Raw genomic sequence first — 18007 nt, 5'->3', positions numbered from 1 at the left:
ATATTGCTACATTGAACGTTTAACAGTGTGAAATGAAATATAAATGATAACATAGATGCTGAGGAAATGTTTATTAGTTACATTGAGGGTAGGTAGGTAATAGTCGTCGGGCTAGTGGGTCGGTCAATGCGTAGAGGGGGAGGGGGCGCGGCGCTCGGGCGAGGGGCACGGGGAAGACCCGCGGCGGCTGGTGCCCGGACTCTTGAGGCGCACCATCGTGTCCAGGTGACGGAATCTAAAAATAACAAGCAAACTTTCAGTGACATCATTTAAATAGAAAATATCTCGCTGTTAGAGAATATCTACTTGGACAAATGGACCTTAATATTGTCATTGGGCAGAATAAATAATCATCATCATCAACAGCCCTTTACACTCCACTGCTGGACTATGAGCCTCCTCCACTATAGTAGAGGGTTTTGCCATAATCCCCACGCTTGGCAGGCGGGTTGAAGATTTAAAAGATTGATTTTTTTCAGAGCGCGTTTGATGTGTAGTCCGTAAGTCGCCTCTTACTTATGAGTATTATGTAAACTGCCGTGTGATGACGGCAGAGTAGAATACATTTGTCACCAACCCCTACTCTTCCTACGGGTGTCGTAAGAATAAATAATGCATTAAGTATTTAGATTTGTAGGATTACTACCTTAGCGGCAGGTCGTTAGCATCATTGTCAACGCTCTGGAAGAAGAACGCAAGTGGCCAGCTTATCCACGAGGATTGTTTCCTGAAAAGAAAACAGACAAATCTTATTTTTTATCAGTTGTTAAAATGCGACCGGGTAGTGACTCCTCTATAAATGAGAGTGTGACATGCAACGTGGTAGTTGTGATAATATTTCAATCAATCAAACGGTCCTTTGCCAGGATGATCAAAAACATCTCTGCCACGCCACACAGGTGGCGTGATTTACGCTACACTTCCGTACGGTGCAATGCCACCATCAATTCTTATGGATTGCGCTATTTGCCGGCTTTAGTGGTCTTCTGCCTATATGTGACTTCGCCCATTGGGTAGAGTAGTATAGACTGTATACAGTAGTTGAGTCCAGTGTGCTTACCATGAGTTTACGTAAGGAGTGCTCGCTAGCGAGTACGTCAAAAAAATATATGAAGATTTTGTTTCTTGAAAGTAGCCGCTAGGGGCGCTGCACAATATGTCATACATTTAATGTAATTTTTTTACGTTGTCTCTAGCGAGCACACCTAACGTAGACTCATGTTAAGCACACTGAATGAGCGTCAAACATCGGACTAGGCTTTTGGTTATGTTTTGTTGAGTTTTTACTTACGGTGTCAGTGGCTCTTTAGGCTCCAAGTCAGAAGGCGTGTCCGGCGTGGTAGGCACGGCGGCAGGCGGCGGCGAGCCAGGCGTGGTGGCCACCGGCGGCGGCGTCTTGTTGATGGCCGGGTTGTAGATCTTCGGGTCGCTGACCATGCGCACGAAGAACGAACGCTTGTGCGCGAGCGCAGCGCGGTTGCGCCTCGTGCGAATCTCGTTCAAGTCCTGAATTCAAAAAAATTAACAATCATTAGGTAATACTATTAAGGCTGCTTCAAATTAGAGGAGTAAGGAAGCGCTGCAGTGGCGCGCTTGCCGCACCACTACTAGATTTCGTGTTAGAAGCGTAGTTGCAGCACTACATCCATTTGCATTTGTTAAGGTAGTAGCGCTGCATGCAATAGCGCTTCTAGAAATTGTATGAAGTAATAATGGTGGGCATCAGGCACCTTGATTTATACAAAAAAAAATTTCTTACTCGTTCCTTGTCGGGGCCTTCAAGAAGCTCAGTTGCGAAGTCGCTAATGATGTCCCAAGCTATTTCTGTAAAAATTTCAAAATTATCCATAAATTCCTACTTGGCAAATGTAGCAGGTGGTAGAAGGTTGAACTTTGGCTACAGTACGGGACTATTATTCCAAGCTCTCGTTTCCACTGTCTCAACTCACTTCACTCACGTCACAACAACTTATGTAGCCAGGATCTTCAGCTTGACCGCCAATGAACCCTTTCAGTGAAAGTCAAGGTTATTTCGGGGGAAAGTTAAACTGTCATTGGACCCGCAACGAAATTAATCAGAAGATAGGAGGAATTCGAAGTTAAGGTTCGACTTATGGGATAAGGTTTATTGATTATAGCAGAGCAATATACTATAGGGTGGCAGGGCTGGCAAAATGCCACGGGCCCCCGACCTGAGGGGGCCGCCCCAAGACCCAAGATAGTCCCGAAGCCCCCTCAAAAAAAAAAATAGATACGCCAAGGGCCCCATGCACAGAATTAGCCACGGGCCTCGGATGGCATAGTCACGCCACTGTAGCAGATATTGTTACCGATATCTTCGCGCGTAGCGTGCTGCTGCACCACACAGAAGCGGATGACGAACCGCTCGCGCACGTTGGCGGGCACCATGTGGATCTTGCCCGAGGCGTTGATGTTGGTCAGCAGCTTCTTGTTCATCTCGTCTGCCTGCTCCGGGGTCTCGTCTGAGCCGCCCACTAGGCGGAAGCACACGAGCCCGAGCTGAGAATAACAGACCTTTAAGTAATGTAATAGAAAAGGATGAAGATGTATGTTCAAGTACCTTTGTAAGGCTTAGGTCTGAATATAAGGTCAAGACTGAGATGTGTTTTTTTATCTCGCCGCTTAGAAACGCATGAATAGCTGAACTTCACTCCTACAGTAACACCGTGCAAGTTCGTTGAGTCTTCAAGTCCGTCAGCTCACCTGTGACACCTGCACCGTGTCAACTTTCAACATCAGGCACGTAAAATAGACAATGATCTCTCTGAATTAGACTCAACACTTGGACGAATTAATCCAAGACTCAACACAATTCATTCGTGTGAAGTACGCAGAACAAATGTCCATCTTAGATATGTCGACCTTCGCTCATCTCAGATCTCAGTGTCAAAAGTAAGTGGCTCTCAGATTAGAAGTGGGTCAACTATGAAGTGGTCATCTCACTAGGAACTGAAATAGATTTAACTGATGGCCTGAGCACAGAATAATAATAAGTACTGCCTGAGTATCTACAATCTGGATGATACAGTTTTAAATTGAAATGTGATAACGAGTATTTGTAACCGAGTAACTTATAACACGAGTGCTTAACTAAGGCTAAGTTTATCAAACTTACCTTTACTTGGTTGCAGACTTCAAAGCGGTCGTCCTTCTTGACCAGCTTTTCAAAATATTTCGCAAGCTCGCAGTGTCGACGCACGTATCTCTGCAGGCCACTGATCCCGTAGCTCCTCAGCATGAACCAGAGTTTCAGAGACCTAAAACGTCGGCTGAGCGGCACTCCCCAGTGCCGGTAATCGATTGCCGTGTGGTCATAGCAATGTTGAAGGTAGAGAGGGTCGACGACCAGAGCCGACGTGAGTAGGTATCTGTTGGTGACCCAGAGGAGAGAGCAGTCGAAGCTTGTGAGCATGAGTTTATTAGGATTGGTGTTGAAGGAGTCTGCGTACTCGATGCCCGCGAGGTTGTGTTTATGCTCGGGGCATAAGAAAGAGCTGCCAGCATAGGCGGCGTCCACATGCATCCACACGCTGGGAAACTTGCGCACCACCGGGCCTATCTCGGGCAGGTTGTCGTAGGAGCAGCAGGACGTGGTGCCCAGGGTCGTGGCCACGAAGAACGGCACCAGACCAGCTTCCTCGTCCTCTTCCATGGCCTGTATTCAAGGTAAGTTTTCATTTCAATGTATTAACAGTAAATTATGTTGTAATAGTAATCTAGCCAAATATAGGCATACCTCAGTAGGTACTAGAAGAAGCACCAATAAATACATCCCTGACAAGTGTACTTAAACATCGTATTGAGAGCTACTGCAACGTCTGCAACAGCAGGTGAGTACCTACTAATTTATTTTGTAGGTAGGTATTTTAGCAATGATAAAATCACAATAGAGAAAAAATAAGAAAAAGCTGTGTTTAATATGAATAAAACAGCTGGGGGTGAGAATAAAATGCTAAATATTTTTGACCCCAATAAAAATAAATCATCCAATTCAGTTGCTGAGAGATCTCAATTAGAGCGATCTTTCATAAGAGCGTCGTATCGTGAAATTTCAATATTTGCGGCATAGAAAGTGGCACACAATGCGGCTCCATTACCGCCCGGCTCGCCACGTATTTCCGGCATCCAAGGGCGAGTCATTAAACGGGGAACAGCGCCACAGTTGAAACTGAACGGCTAGTCCACTAAACTACTATTAGGTGGAGTTCTCTAACAAAAAAAAAATATTTGTTGATGAATCTTGTACATGATTCATTAAACTTCAAAGAATCTAAAGGCTATCAGGGAGGAAAAAGAGCACATGGCTCTACAATATAAACTCCAATTTTTGTGTTTTTTTTTGTGATTGGTTTGGTGCGATGTTAGTGTATGGGTAAACTGTTGTGTTTGAGCTGTGGCAGCGTAGATGCGGGCAGAGCACCATGTAGGCCATGACTCTCAATTAAAACGTCCGATTATCTGTGCAGTTTTGCACAATTCCAATTAAAAATCTTTACAACAATGGATTCGGCAGGTTTTCAGCGCTTTTAGAGCTAGAATGGGAAAAATGGCAAGGAAAAAGAGAAACGGAATTAATAAGTAATAACAGCTTTTGTGTTAGAGGTGACCATCATCATCATCAATTCGACCACAGAACGTGACGTCCACTGCTAAAGAAAGGCCTGGGGAGGTCTTAGTACAAATAGAACTTTGTAAATGGGATGATTTAACAGTTTTATATTACCTACTTACCTACATCCATGTCAAATAGATAATAGAGATCAGAGTCAATAGTTATTTCGGGAATGGTACAGGAAGAAAAGTCAACCATTCTAAAAGCGAAGAAATCCAACGCACTCACTTGTTTCAACGTTTCGCCTCTCAGCGAGCCGTTCTCATCTGGCTGCAGGATGCGTAATTTGACGAAGCAGATCATGGCTGCCTTCTCGACGCAGGAGTGCGCCTCCTTGGAGCAGTAAGCTATGAGCTTGGACAGCAGGAGACCCTCGTCCACTGTTGGGAACTGGTGCTTCAGTCGCTTGATGCCGTTGGCGCGGGCTGCTAGCATAGATACCAGCACGCATTCGCTCGCCGAACCCTGGATTTAGGTAAGTGATCGGGATCAAATTTTCAGACGTTTATGAGCACTTTTTCAAAGATCATTATTAAGTTTTCGTGAAAGTAATTAAAGAGGACTTTGCCGCTTTTACCTCCTGGTTTGAGGCTAATCGTATAATTTGTTAAAAACCAATAACTTTTAAAGCGACGAAGGTCTTTATGTTAGATAGGCCGTAAAGTCCACGCTCAAAAAGTGTTATTAGGTATCTATGAATACTAACACTACGTAATCGCTGAAAAGTTCTACAATTTTGTAATTATCTTATTTTGGATGATATAGTTAGGCTTCATCGATAAATGAACCTCACCTCTATAACACCACCCCCCTTGCTCCCTTCTTCGAGAGCTAAAAAGGCTGGAGGCAAACCAATTGCTTTACCTGAGAAGATTAGAAAACTGCAATGAGTTAGGGAACGACCGGATAGCCAGCATTATTCAGTGTTTGAGTACCGTAAAGTTAAAATATCAAAAGAAACACGTTGTTTCGATAAACATTTATATTTAGTACAAGAGGTTTTGTAATTTTGTTGGAAATAATTTCTTAAACTACCGAAATTATTTAAAAAAATATTTCACTAAATAGTAAGCTACATTTATTATACATAGAAAGGTAAACTTTTTGAATTACACCGAAGTTGATACAGGCGAAACCTAGTCACTTATGTTTTCTGAATGAATACAGCCTGCGACTTACATAAACGCACAACATTCCCTTTCGTGTAGATGCTTATTAAAATTTAAATGGAAATGTACATACCCATCCAATCCAGCATGATTATCTCCAGTTCTGTACACGCCGGGCCCGCTGCCTGTAAATATTACACGTGCCATGTAATTTAGCCCAATGCAATTGTTTTAGATGATAACACTGGTCAACACATGTTTTTTTTTCCTTTAATTTTTTTTCTGTTATTGGGTATTTCTATTGCCCTGATTATGAAAAAAATACTGGGAGATTGCCAACAGCTTTACTTTTTAAAATATAGAGTTTTATTATTTTGACAAAAAATACGAAAAATTACACATTGTGCTAATAAAATTTCTATTAAACACTAGCAAATGATCTTTTATATGATTTCCTTGAATAGGCATGTTTGAGTAGATCTCGTTGCAAGCTCCAGCAATGGTCTGCCATTCATATATGAGCACCACGCCCCTGATAACCTTCTTCCATTGTCAGAAAATTCCAATGAAAACTTTTATCCTGCTCCTCACTAAAATCACCCACATTTTGTGGAAATCGATGTTAATGCGAGTACCTACATGAAGTGTATTTTTATGCACATGTTGCACCCTAGCTCTTGCAAGTTGGATAGCATGCTCTCAACAATCTCTTTTTGCTTAGGAAATTACTTATAACCAAAAAAAAAAAACATTTTAAGCTTAGGACTGGACTTCACTCATTGATTTCTTAAAATTACGATCATTCACCAGTTGCCTAATGTGAGTCCCATCAAAAATTACCAGCTTTTAAGTTTTCTGTGCTTAATTCTGAAAAATTGCGAGAAAGAAAATTAAAACATTCGTCACTTTTGTCAAGCGCCTTCACAAACTATTTCAAGATGCCGAGCTTAATATAAAGTGGTGAAAGTACGGTGATACGGTCTTGGCTAACTAAAGGCACGTTTATAAAATTTTTTGTATCAACTTTAGCTGAAGAGCTAAAAGTTGTGTGTGCGGGAAGCCGCACTGGCCAAAATGTTTCTAACCAATGCTATTGTTTGTTACGACTATTCCAGAGACACATGGAACGGGAATTTTGTGTAGCCCCCTTGTTGGCCTAAAAGATGTTACCTATTCTCAGAACACAAAATAATAATAATNTAGAAATAATAATGGCAGGTTGAACCAACAAGAAGGTTTTAGTTTATCAATCATAAAAATCTTCTTGACAAGATAAATGTCAAACAACTTTAATCGGAATAATTTTGAACTTTACTGACTAACAGTTAAAGATTATTTTGTCTAACTCGAGATTATTCTGTAACATAGTTTCAAAAGGTAATATGTGCTCGCGATTCGTTGAAGGAATCAATTTGAAAACTGACGAACCTTTTCATTCCGCGACTGTACACAAATCAATCACTCAGAAATTCTTTGACAGTATAAAAACATTTATCAACTAACCATTCATAAAGACATTTTTTAAATTGGTTTACATGCAAGTCAGTGATAGAGTCTGGAATTTTATTAAAAACTTTAATGGCCATTATAAAACAGTTTTTACTGTAAAGGGTAGACTTTATAGCCGGAAATTTAAGCCTGTTAGGATGTCTTCTACTATATAGGTTATTATGACTATATGTCGTGAAAAAATAGGAAAACCATAAATTGTAGATTTTTACTATTCAGAAGTGGGAAGTAATTTACCTATTTCCTTTATAAATTGCATTCCATAGCTGGTATTGGAATTTTAACAATAATGAATATTTTGTTATCCAAGGTCGAATGCCAAAATAAAAATAACTTTTTCACCGACAAAATCTCCGTACAATCCCCGGTAGAACATAATCGGAACTGACTCAGATACTTTATATAGCCCGGTCCGTGAGCACGTAGAATTTTGTCCAATGACCCCTAGCTACCCATCCTTATCGCTCGCGCGTACGAGGGCGGCACTGAAAATTTCGGGAATCAAGGAAGTGAAACAACATTACTATNTTTAAGCCTGTTAGGATGTCTTCTACTATATAGGTTATTATGACTATATGTCGTGAAAAAATAGGAATGTTTTTTTACAAATAATCCCAATTCATAAATGTATAGGCATGGCAGAGTTAATAGGTTCAGCTTTCTGAACCAGGGCTTACACGAGTCCAACGAGTCTAAATTGCACATTGCACGAATGCATTTTTTTTGGATAATGAACAAGGATTCGATTTCACTTGAATTTCCCCAGACTACTATACCATAACGTAGCACCGACGCAACGTATCCATGATAGGCAAGAAGGGAAAGTTTTAGATTATTCGTTTTTCTGATTCTATATAAAACATAGACAAAACGATTTATTTTAGTACACAACTGTTCTACCTGCAATTTCCATGAGCAATTAGAATCTAAGGTTAGTCCTAAAAACAAAGCGCATGAGGACCTCTCAACTCTTTCTCCTCCACAGAATAGATTTATATTTGGAGGCACTTTTTTCGTGTTATGGAATTGCATAAATTTAGTCTTGGATACATTAATAAAGAGGTTATTACAACTGAGCCATTTTGCAACTTTGTCTACCGTATTGTTAATGTCAAATTCATAATTAATAATGTCATTGCAAGTGATAACAATCGAAATGTCATCAGCAAATAATATTGTTTGAAATTCAGTTACATTAGGCAGGTCATTAATGTAAATTAGAAACAGAAGTGGCCCTAAAATGCTTCCTTGAGGTACACCGTATGAATTTATCTTTGGACATGATCTAAAGTATTTTATCTTTGGACATGATCTAAAGTATTTTACCAAAACATACTTTGCCAAACAATAATTTGCTAAACAATAATATGCCAAAAACGGCATTTGCGAATTAAAAGTTTGCTATAAGTTGTTTTGCCAAATGAGAATTTGCCAAATGAAAATTTGCGAAACGTTGTTTGCCATGTGATAATTTGGGAAACGTTTTTTGGCCAAACATTAGTAATCCGTCATCGTGGTTTTGGCAACTACCCTAAAATGATTGTCTGGCAAGGGGTTGGAACGGTCATAACTCTCTGGCTAATGAACAAACGAGTTTTAATTATTATTGCAGTCAGTCATTAATATTAATTTACAAGAGATTGTGGAATTTAAAAAATAAATATAATATACTTTTATACTTTTGTTGCTGTCTGATGTTCGGAATTGTGCTGTCATGATGAGATTAATTTTTGTAACAAATTAATACATTTTATTACTCTTTGTACGTGAGGTTTTCAAAAAGATAAGGGTTTATGGTTGTTACTATAATTTTTACCTCAGTTGCACCATCTTAACTTTAACCGTATCTATAACTTTAACCGGTGTTTCAGAGTTTGACAGACTCTTGACGATTGTTAAAGTTAAAGTAAGATGGGCCAACCCAGTCTAAATGTGATGTTTGGCAATGATTCAGGAGATAACAGGGTATTTACTATAAATATTAAAAAAATTATAATAAAAATAAACTTTTTTAATAACAAGCTTTTATTCTGAATTTCGAAAGCTTGTATCGCGCATGGAATTTATCCCTCTTTTTCTCTGTTTGCGCTACAAGCTTTCGATATTCAGAATAAAAGTTTGTTTTTAAAAAAGTTTATTTTTATTATAATTTTATTTTACACTTTTTAGCTATATCTTAGTCTCAGGACCCTGGACATTATCTAACACTAAAGTGCTCAAAAAGACAAATCCAACGAACCCAAACTCGATGAGTTTCCGCCGTTTTGTTTAGGAGTTCCTATGGCCACCTCCCGACTCCATCATCAGACCAGCTCAATGGTGCCATAATATTGCATTGTCATCGTACTTACATAAGTATACCAAATTTCAGCTCAATCGGTTGAGAAGAAGTGGTCTTAAATTCAGTTGCAAGATTTGTCCCACACATACTAACAAGTGAAGTCAATATAAAGCTTGTAATAATAAAAAGCTTGTAATAAAATATAGGTAACTATTAGGTACTCGTAGTACTTACTTACTTTACACAATCATGAAAATTTAAAGATAACTAAAGCCCGGTCCGTGAGCACGTCGAATTTTGTCCAATGACCCCTAGCTACCCATCCTTATCACTCGCGCGTAATTATATTGCTGTCGCGACTGTGCGACTGGCACCCGCAGTGAGTGTGCGAGCGCGATAGCAACATAATTACGCGCGAGCTATAAGGATGGGTAGCTTTGGGACATTGGACAAAATTCTACGTGCTCACGGACCAGACTATAGGCTACTACTATAATAATAACATAGACAGTAAATTGAGCTACCTTTAACATTTGCTTCAAAAACATAACGTAGCTGAAAATAATTTCAAAACGATTATTTTGACGGGATTGCTACCATGTTCAATCACATGTAATATGACGTCACTAACAGAATAATGTAATATAATAACCACGAAAGTTTAAAATAATAATAATTATTTCATAATGAACCATGTATTTGAAAGAAAATTCAGAATCATAATATTCAGAATTCTTCCTATCTAGGGTGACGCAGCATTGTTCAATAATCATCTATTTGCTCTCTTTCAAAGCTAAAAGTCAATATAAGATTTGATTACGAATAATGAGGTGGGACGAGAGACATTATTGAAAGCCAGACACGGTGGTGTCAACGTGCAAGTGAAAAGTGGTATCAAAAAAGTCTGAAAAAGTATAATTAAATTTTCAAAATGAGTGGAGTTATCTATCAAGTGCTTGCAACTTTAATTTGTAAGTAAATAATGTGTTTTTAAAACAGATATAGAAATAGGCCCATTTTATAAAAAAATCTACGAATGAATAAGTTTTTTTAAATAGGCTTTTTCAAGGCTTAAATCAAGTGGCAGTGGGCGGGGCACATAGCTCGAAGAGCTGATGGCCGCTGGGGCAGGAAAGTTCTTGAGTGGCGACCACGAGCTGGAAGACGTAGCGTGGGCAGGCCTCCCACTAGGTGGACCGACGATCTGGTGAAGGTCGCGGGAAGTACCTGGATGCAANAGGCTTTTTCAAGGCTTAAATCAAGTGGCAGTGGGCGGGGCACATAGCTCGAAGAGCTGATGGCCGCTGGGGCAGGAAAGTTCTTGAGTGGCGACCACGAGCTGGAAGACGTAGCGTGGGCAGGCCTCCCACTAGGTGGACCGACGATCTGGTGAAGGTCGCGGGAAGTACCTGGATGCAAGCAGGACCGGTCTTTGTGGAAAACCTTGGGGGAGGCCTTTGTCCAGCAGTGGACGTCTTTCGGCTGAAACGAACGAACGAACGAACGAAATAGGCTTTTTAAAAAGAGCTTTTGAACTTGGTATAACTTGGTATAACGGATCGTGCTTAGTTGTAAAAGGTGTGATTTAGTAGCAAAAATGTACATGTAGCTTACTCAAATGGACAGGATACTACTGATTAAACTTGTATGACCATATATTTGACCCCAAAGGATTCAAATACTCAACCACTTTGGTCGGAAATTCGGTGCAGGCTCTATACAGGATGGAATTTCGTAATTTCTTATTAGAAAATTTTACTCAAAGAAAACAAAAAAAATAGAGCTGCGTTCAAAGGAGGCTTCCGGCAACTGGGACCGCAATTAACTAGGACCGCGGTCCCAGTCGCCGGATCCGTAATCAAAGATTTCCAATTTTTTTTTCGAAAATTCTTCACCAAACCATACAACTTTCTGTAAAATATTAAAATTTTAAGATTTCATTGTTTTCCTTTCATTTGATTTATCATTTGTTAGAGAGATTTCATCCATACTGAACCCTAACACTCAACACAATAAAAATACAGAGTGTAATTTTTAACAAATTTTAGTTGGTTCGAGTCCTCTTTTTTTTCAAAATGTTGAACGTTTTCTTTGAGTAAAATTTTCTATCTACAGTATTTAGAGTACCTAGATACTTTAAATACCCCTGTATAGCGTATGTTAAATTGCGTAAAAATTTAATATTTGACTAAATTTTATTCAATATTTGCACGTTTTTATTATTTAATACGTCTTTAAAAGTATTAATTTAGATCAAATGACGTCATGATGACAAATCTTTAAGTAAATTGTCTACGTTAGAAGTAAACTGTAGTTTGGATGGCATGCATGGCAGATATTAGATCCAATTTTAGCTCCAAGGTTAGTAAATACGAATGAGGGTAGAAGCTTTCTCTATCCCAGTTTTCTTGTCCCAAAGACCTCAAAATGATTGAAAATAATAATATGAAACCATCATCGATCATCAGAGGGCCTAGTGTGAGTTTCAAACGCGCTCACTAGTGTCATGCTCTTTATTTAATTCTCAGAGGAAAACAATAGATTTTTCCTACACTCCCCATGTTGACTAGGACGGTAAAAAAACCAAATCGAAGATAATTGAAATTGAAATTGAAAAAATTTATTGTGAGACCGGGGTCCATAATCGTGTTAGTAACAATTTTCACTTAGCCTATGTTAGTAAGATACAAATAATGAAATATGAAGCCGCTTACATAGCACTGGAGACGTGCAAGCTAAGCCAGCGCCCCAGCAGCGGCGAGTCCCACCTGTCAGCCAATGCCCTCAGGATGCCATTTGTACTGCCGCGGAGACGCTCTAGGAGCGATGCGCTCCGCTTCCGAATTATCGCGTGGAAGCCGTCGGTGTGCGCTTCCGCAAACATGGTTGACGCGCTGCAGAACCGCGGCAGGCCAAGTAGCACCCTGAACGCATTGTTGTACTGCACACGCAGTGCGCTGTAAGCGCGCTGGGTAAAGCTGACCCATAGGCTGCACGTGTAAAGAGACTGGCAGTAAGCTTTAAAAAGCGTGATTTTTACTTCATCCTTACAACGCGCAAACCTACGTGCCAACATATTACAACGCACTGACAGCGCCCTGCGCTCCCTTTCTATGTCTACATTATCCTTTAAGTCATCTGTAACCCAGTGACCAAGGTATTTAAATGAGTTAACCCGTTTCAGAGGCATACCACAAAGTGTTAAGTGCGGAACTGATGAGTATGTTTTAGTCCGCGATTTGAAGATCATGAACTCACTCTTCGACACATTATATTTGAGTCCATGTGCCATCGCATACTCCTCGCATATCTTAAGCAGTTTACGCATAGCTGCAATCGACGGGGTCAGCAGCACCATGTCATCAGCATAACTAATATTATTAATACAAACGCCGTCGATATGACACCCGACCTTGGTGCTGCTGAGCCCCTCGATCAGTCGGTTCATGTACAAGTTGAAGAGGCTTGGCGAGCTCAACCCCCCCTGCCTCACCCCGCACTCCAACCTGTACACATCCGAGAACGCCCCTGCCCACTTAACACTGTTCTTTTGATTGCTGTACCAATACCCAAACATTGACACGATCTCAGGCGGTAGGTTTGTTTCGTTGCTTAGCTTTTCCCATAGTATGTTATATGAGACTAGGGTTGTTGGGTAAGGTTATTTCTTTATACGGTATACCTACTTTTAGAAATATGCCAACTCCTCCTCGTCTTTGTTTTTGCCTCGAATAATAACTAGCAAGACAATAACCTTTGAGGTAAGCGTTTTTTTCTTCCCCCCTTTTTATAAAGGTTTCGCTTAAACAAATAACATCAAAAAATACATTATCATTACTAAAGTTATCAAGCCATATTGCCAACAGATCACGCTTATTCAGAAAACCGGCCACATTCTGGTGCAGAATGTTGAAGTTATTGCATTTCGTTTTAGTGTAATTATCATCATAATTAGAATTATTAGCGAAAAAAGTTTGGTGAGTCATTTATTTCTAAATTAGGGTCATCTATTGGGTAGTTGAGTTCAATGTCAAAATCAATATCATCTATTAGTTTACACAAGTCATTAAATACAATATTCATTCCTGCGTTGTTCACCAAACCATTATACTTGAATGTCTCATACGAATATTTCAAATGTCTATTACTGTCTAAAAGATACGCATATTGGTGCGTTTCATTATCGAGATGAAGCATATTATTAAATATTTCAATTCGCATATTATACAAATTTGCGTGAGATTTAAACTTATACATTGGCAAACAAAGGATAACATTTGTATGTTGCACTTTTGATAAGTGTACTCTCATTTCTTTTATCAGTTTCGTATAGTCGTGTGTAGTTGTAGGAAGTGAGTCGGACAGAATGAATTAATAAGGCAGAGATATCAAGATATAGCTATTTTTATTAATTATAAGAACAGCAATTTAATCAATGGTAGTGATTCAGTAATTAGTCTTAATTAAGTAGCGTACAGCTAACACTTCAATTGTGGCCAATGCTCAGGCTTTAACCACAAGTGACTTTATTTTAATTAATTATAAAGCGCCTATGGGCATTTTAATAATTAATGATAATAATTAACTTAACATTTAAATTAATTATCCAATAGGTCTAGGAACAGCTTAGCAATAGTACAAGGTGTGCACCGTGCCGCGCCAGAGCCAAGACTGCCTGCTCCGTCGCTGCGCGCTCGATTTATACCCGTTGCAAAACAACCGTAGTGGAGGTGGGGGAAAAGTGAAAGGCGCTTGCTCTGACGTTGTACGGTGCAGCTGTTGTTTACGAGTTTGTAACAAGTTCGGCGTGCGATGACGCCGCCGTCACATATGTTATTATGTAGCGCAAACAGAAAAAAGAGGAATAAATTCCTTGCGCGATACAAGCTTTCGAAATTATTTGAACCTTACATAAAATTATTTTTTTCGTTTTAGTACAACTGCATTTTAGAATATAGCTTGTTATTAAAAAAGTTTTTTTGTTTATTATAATTTTAAATAAGTGTGAATTATTAAAAAAAGAAATTATTAAATTAGACAACAGCAGCAGGCTAACGTATCGCACTGACATTACTGGTTTCTATTTATTTCTGTGATTTCCTAGTAAATGTAAACCAGTATTTTTGCACCCCAATACGTCACCCACTAGTGCTGCGTGTAATTTTAATGGACGTCTTTAAGTTTCGGCATTTTCAGGGTCTATCAGTACTGTTTATTTAATTCTGATTAAAATAATTATCTCTTTGCAGCTCCTTATGATCTTCGGATCCATAATGGTCGGTTTCTTCGGCCTCCTGCTTGGCACTCAAGTGCAGTTCCACTGGGGTCCTGCTTGGGTCACCCCTGTGATTATATGCTTCTACAGTATAGCATACGCTTTCGGCGCTGGAACGATACCGTATTTGCTGATGGGTGAAGTGTTCTTGCCTGAGGTAAGTTCATCATCATCATCATTACTATTAGCATCCACAAGCCACATCATTTGCATTTGAATTTGAAAATCTACCTCAAGATCCGCAACTTTCTCTTTTACATTAGGCTCAAAATGACTATTTTGAGAATTTTCCATTGTACCTACTTAATGGCTGTGTTGTCTGCTGATAACTGTACAAAAACTTGATCGAAATCAAGAAAAGTTTAAGCCCGAAATAAATGGAAATATTTAAAGCAAAATTACTTGAAGACTCGAGTTGTATTTCGAGTCCCTCATTAAAATGTAAGGCAAAATCACATATGGATGAATTAACCATGCTGTAATGTCAGCTAATGTATCTATCACGTTCGCTGACTCGTTTGTGGCAAAATATCAGCAAAGTTAGTTCTTCATTCTGACACCTACATCTGATTCTTTCTATGACTCTTTTATCCATAACCTATTTATAATGTGCTTGTGTTTGTCTTTAAATATTTTGTGTTTTGGGAAAATCTACCAAATTAACGCCCATACTGGAGTGTGAATACTCACAAACGATGCTTGCTTAACCTTTAACCAGTGACATGACTATTTTATAACACTATAAGGGACATGACGTCTCACAGGCTACTACTTCGAAATCAAAAAAATTACAAAATTGCATGTGGAATTGTGGATTACTTTAAAATTGTATTTGTATTTAACTATTGGTATGTCAATAAAACAAATGTAAATGAATTCAATATTTTTTTTTATAATTACATAGAAAAAAACTATAATTACCAATTAGTGGTAATTTTCAGCCTCAATTGATATGAGGTCCTTTTTTAGCATTTTAATAGACTTTATATAAATTCTATGTCAAATTTAATACTTTTTACTAAAAATCTAATAATACAGAAACCGAAAAAACATAAAAGCCACTTCTGAAAACTAAAAAGAAAAATTCTGACACCCGCTCAATTTGGCATAAAATCAATGGCAATTTTTGCAGAAAAGGCGAGAACATTGCAAACATATGGGATTGTAACACCCCAACACAAGTGTACTGTGGCGAAGTAGCATGGCTTGGCACCCGGGGCGACCCCTTCCCCCCCTCCTCACCCCTCATAAGACCATAAGTCGGATGTTCATATTGCGGGGGGCTAAGGCACCCCAGAATGGTCTGGTGTCCCCCAGAATTTTCGGGTTACCGATTTGAAGCCGAAAGATTGTAGTACTAAGTCATGAGCTATATTATTATGATGAGATGATACCAATCGCATGCACCCCCNGCCGCCACTGTCCGCTGTGTACACTTTCATTTTGTGTAGTTTAGGCAGACAAATACTGCATCCCCTTTGCTTGGCTTGACTTGTTTCAGGATGGAACAGACGGTCCATCGTTTGAACCTTGACGACGTTCAAAAGGTTCAAACGATTGACTGACCGTTCGTAATATTTTATTCTTTGATGAATTCGTGGGCTGGAGTTATAATTTCCTAGTCTTATCTGCCATTTAGCACTTAAAATAAAAAGTAGAGTGTAAAAGTTTTTGTATGACAACTAGGGACATGTAGCCTCACAGGCTACGATCGATTTTCTAATTCGTATAACTTACGTGCAAAACAACCGATAACACGTCTGCCTTCTTCTGTGGTCGTTTTAGCACTAAAACAAAAGCTACTAAGACGCTGGGTCGCTGCAAGCGAGGGGAAGTAGTCAATTCTAAGAATTTGAAAAACATGAGACGCCTGTCAGACTACGTGTCACTGGTTAAAGGTTAAGTGAAGCAGCAACGCGTTGAATAGAGCTCTGTGATTCGTGTGTCACCCTGTGCGTCCACGCACACTTTGAAACCTCATAGTAATGTTTGTGAATACGGGCAAAAGACTAACTTTTGTGTTTTGGAAAAAACTATCAAACTAAGAGCTTTTGTTATATTTTTATTGATTATCATTATTATAATTTTAAGATCCATCTGATCCTCCATTTTCCTTCCAGGTCAGAGGCGTGATGTCCATAATATGCCTGGAATGGACATGGTCCTGCAACTTCATCGCCATCTTCATATTCAAGCCGCTGGTCGCAGCTATTGGCTTGGGATCTGTTTTCTACTTCTTTGCTTTTGTAGCTATTCTCTCTGCTGTGTTCGCCTACTTCTGCCAGCCTGAGACTAAAGGGCTGTCTGTGAATGATATACAGCTTCTGTTGGTTAAGAAGAAAGTGCGATGATCAATAGATTTTAAAAGTTTTGTTGAGAAAAAAGTTAGGTCGAATTTTCAATCACTTTTTGTTAATTCATCATCATCATCATCATTTCAGCCACAGGACTTCCCTTGCTGAACATAGGCCTCCCCCAATGACTTCCACATCGCACGGTTGGTAGCGGCCTGCATCCAGCGCCTTCCTGCTACCTTTACCTTTTGCTGATTATTACATTCATAAGTATAATGCTGTCTAAGTATGATAGGCATTAAAAACAGCTTGTTGTAATATGAGAAATTGCCATCAAGGTGGTAATTAAACCAAAGAACAGTTTTTTACTTACTAGAAACAATTTTTTTAACATAAGTGGATCACTTGTATCAGTTGTATCATCAAACGTTTAGGAGAGCCCCAAAACGTATTAAAGTTAAGAAACATAATAATATTTTCTAAGTGTTATTGTGATATACTTAGGTTGTAAATAAAAATTGTGATACTTTATAAATCTGTGTTTTATAAGTTACTAAAATTTTAACAACCCCTCTTTGTAAGCTTAAAACTTATGTGTGTTGCTAGAGTACCCACTCTACTTCACCACAATACCTACTTCAGCGGTCGACGAAAATCAAACTAGCGACTCTCGAACTTGAATCTCGATTCGACCGATTTCTGAGTAAGTTCTGAATAACTTTAACTTTAACCTGTAGCATTAGAGAGCATGAAACGTCACAGACAGACAAACAGTTACAAATTTTTCGCAAAGTCAGTTTTATTTTCCTAAAAAATTTGATTTATAACTAAATAAACATAGCTGCCTGCTCGTTATCTCTCAGATAACGTTATCAGTGACATAATAAAACAAACGAACATAGAATT

At 39.0% G+C, this 18007-nt stretch overlaps 2 protein-coding genes across 2 annotated transcripts; one reads left to right on the top strand and one right to left on the bottom strand.

Annotated features, from left to right (window-relative positions):
- Nucleotides 1–14: 14 nt before the first annotated feature.
- Tdc2 (Tyrosine decarboxylase 2) lies at nucleotides 15–5953 on the bottom strand. The gene is made up of 9 exons (XM_028310068.1): nucleotides 5876–5953; nucleotides 5427–5497; nucleotides 4862–5098; nucleotides 3137–3676; nucleotides 2331–2520; nucleotides 1760–1824; nucleotides 1292–1506; nucleotides 647–727; nucleotides 15–235 (listed from the first exon to the last, which is right to left on the bottom strand). Exons 1-9 carry the CDS (start codon nucleotides 5889–5891, stop codon nucleotides 124–126), a joined length of 1527 nt encoding a protein of 508 aa, XP_028165869.1. The 5' UTR covers nucleotides 5892–5953; the 3' UTR covers nucleotides 15–123.
- A 6461-nt stretch (nucleotides 5954–12414) lies between these two features.
- LOC114356725 (facilitated trehalose transporter Tret1-2 homolog) lies at nucleotides 12415–17799 on the top strand. The gene is made up of 4 exons (XM_028310064.1): nucleotides 12415–12491; nucleotides 12717–12876; nucleotides 14782–14964; nucleotides 16928–17799. The coding sequence occupies exons 1-4, from the start codon at nucleotides 12415–12417 to the stop codon at nucleotides 17156–17158; spliced, it is 651 nt and encodes a 216-aa protein (XP_028165865.1). The 3' UTR covers nucleotides 17159–17799.
- The last annotated feature ends 208 nt before the right edge of the window (nucleotides 17800–18007 follow it).

Source organism: Ostrinia furnacalis, unplaced genomic scaffold (assembly GCF_004193835.3).
Source record: "Ostrinia furnacalis isolate ACB-3 unplaced genomic scaffold, ASM419383v2 OfSCF2877, whole genome shotgun sequence".
Classification (NCBI taxonomy): Eukaryota; Metazoa; Arthropoda; class Insecta; order Lepidoptera; family Crambidae; genus Ostrinia; species Ostrinia furnacalis.
Note: the sequence above shows the minus strand (reverse complement) of the source record. Positions and strands in the feature narration are given on the sequence as shown.

Coding starts and splice junctions, on each gene's coding strand:
- Tdc2 (XM_028310068.1), bottom strand. Junction 1,825..2,330: donor CGCTACGCGCGAAGATATCG/GTAACAATATCT, acceptor AAATTTTTACAG/AAATAGCTTGGGACATCATT. Junction 728..1,291: donor CCTAAAGAGCCACTGACACC/GTAAGTAAAAAC, acceptor TTTTCTTTTCAG/GAAACAATCCTCGTGGATAA.
- LOC114356725 (XM_028310064.1), top strand. CDS start 12,415: ATGGTTGACGCGCTGCAGAACCGCGGCAGGCCAAGTAGCACCCTGAAC. Junction 12,492..12,716: donor TACTGCACACGCAGTGCGCT/GTAAGCGCGCTG, acceptor AACCCGTTTCAG/AGGCATACCACAAAGTGTTA. Junction 12,877..14,781: donor GCATAGCTGCAATCGACGGG/GTCAGCAGCACC, acceptor ATCTCTTTGCAG/CTCCTTATGATCTTCGGATC.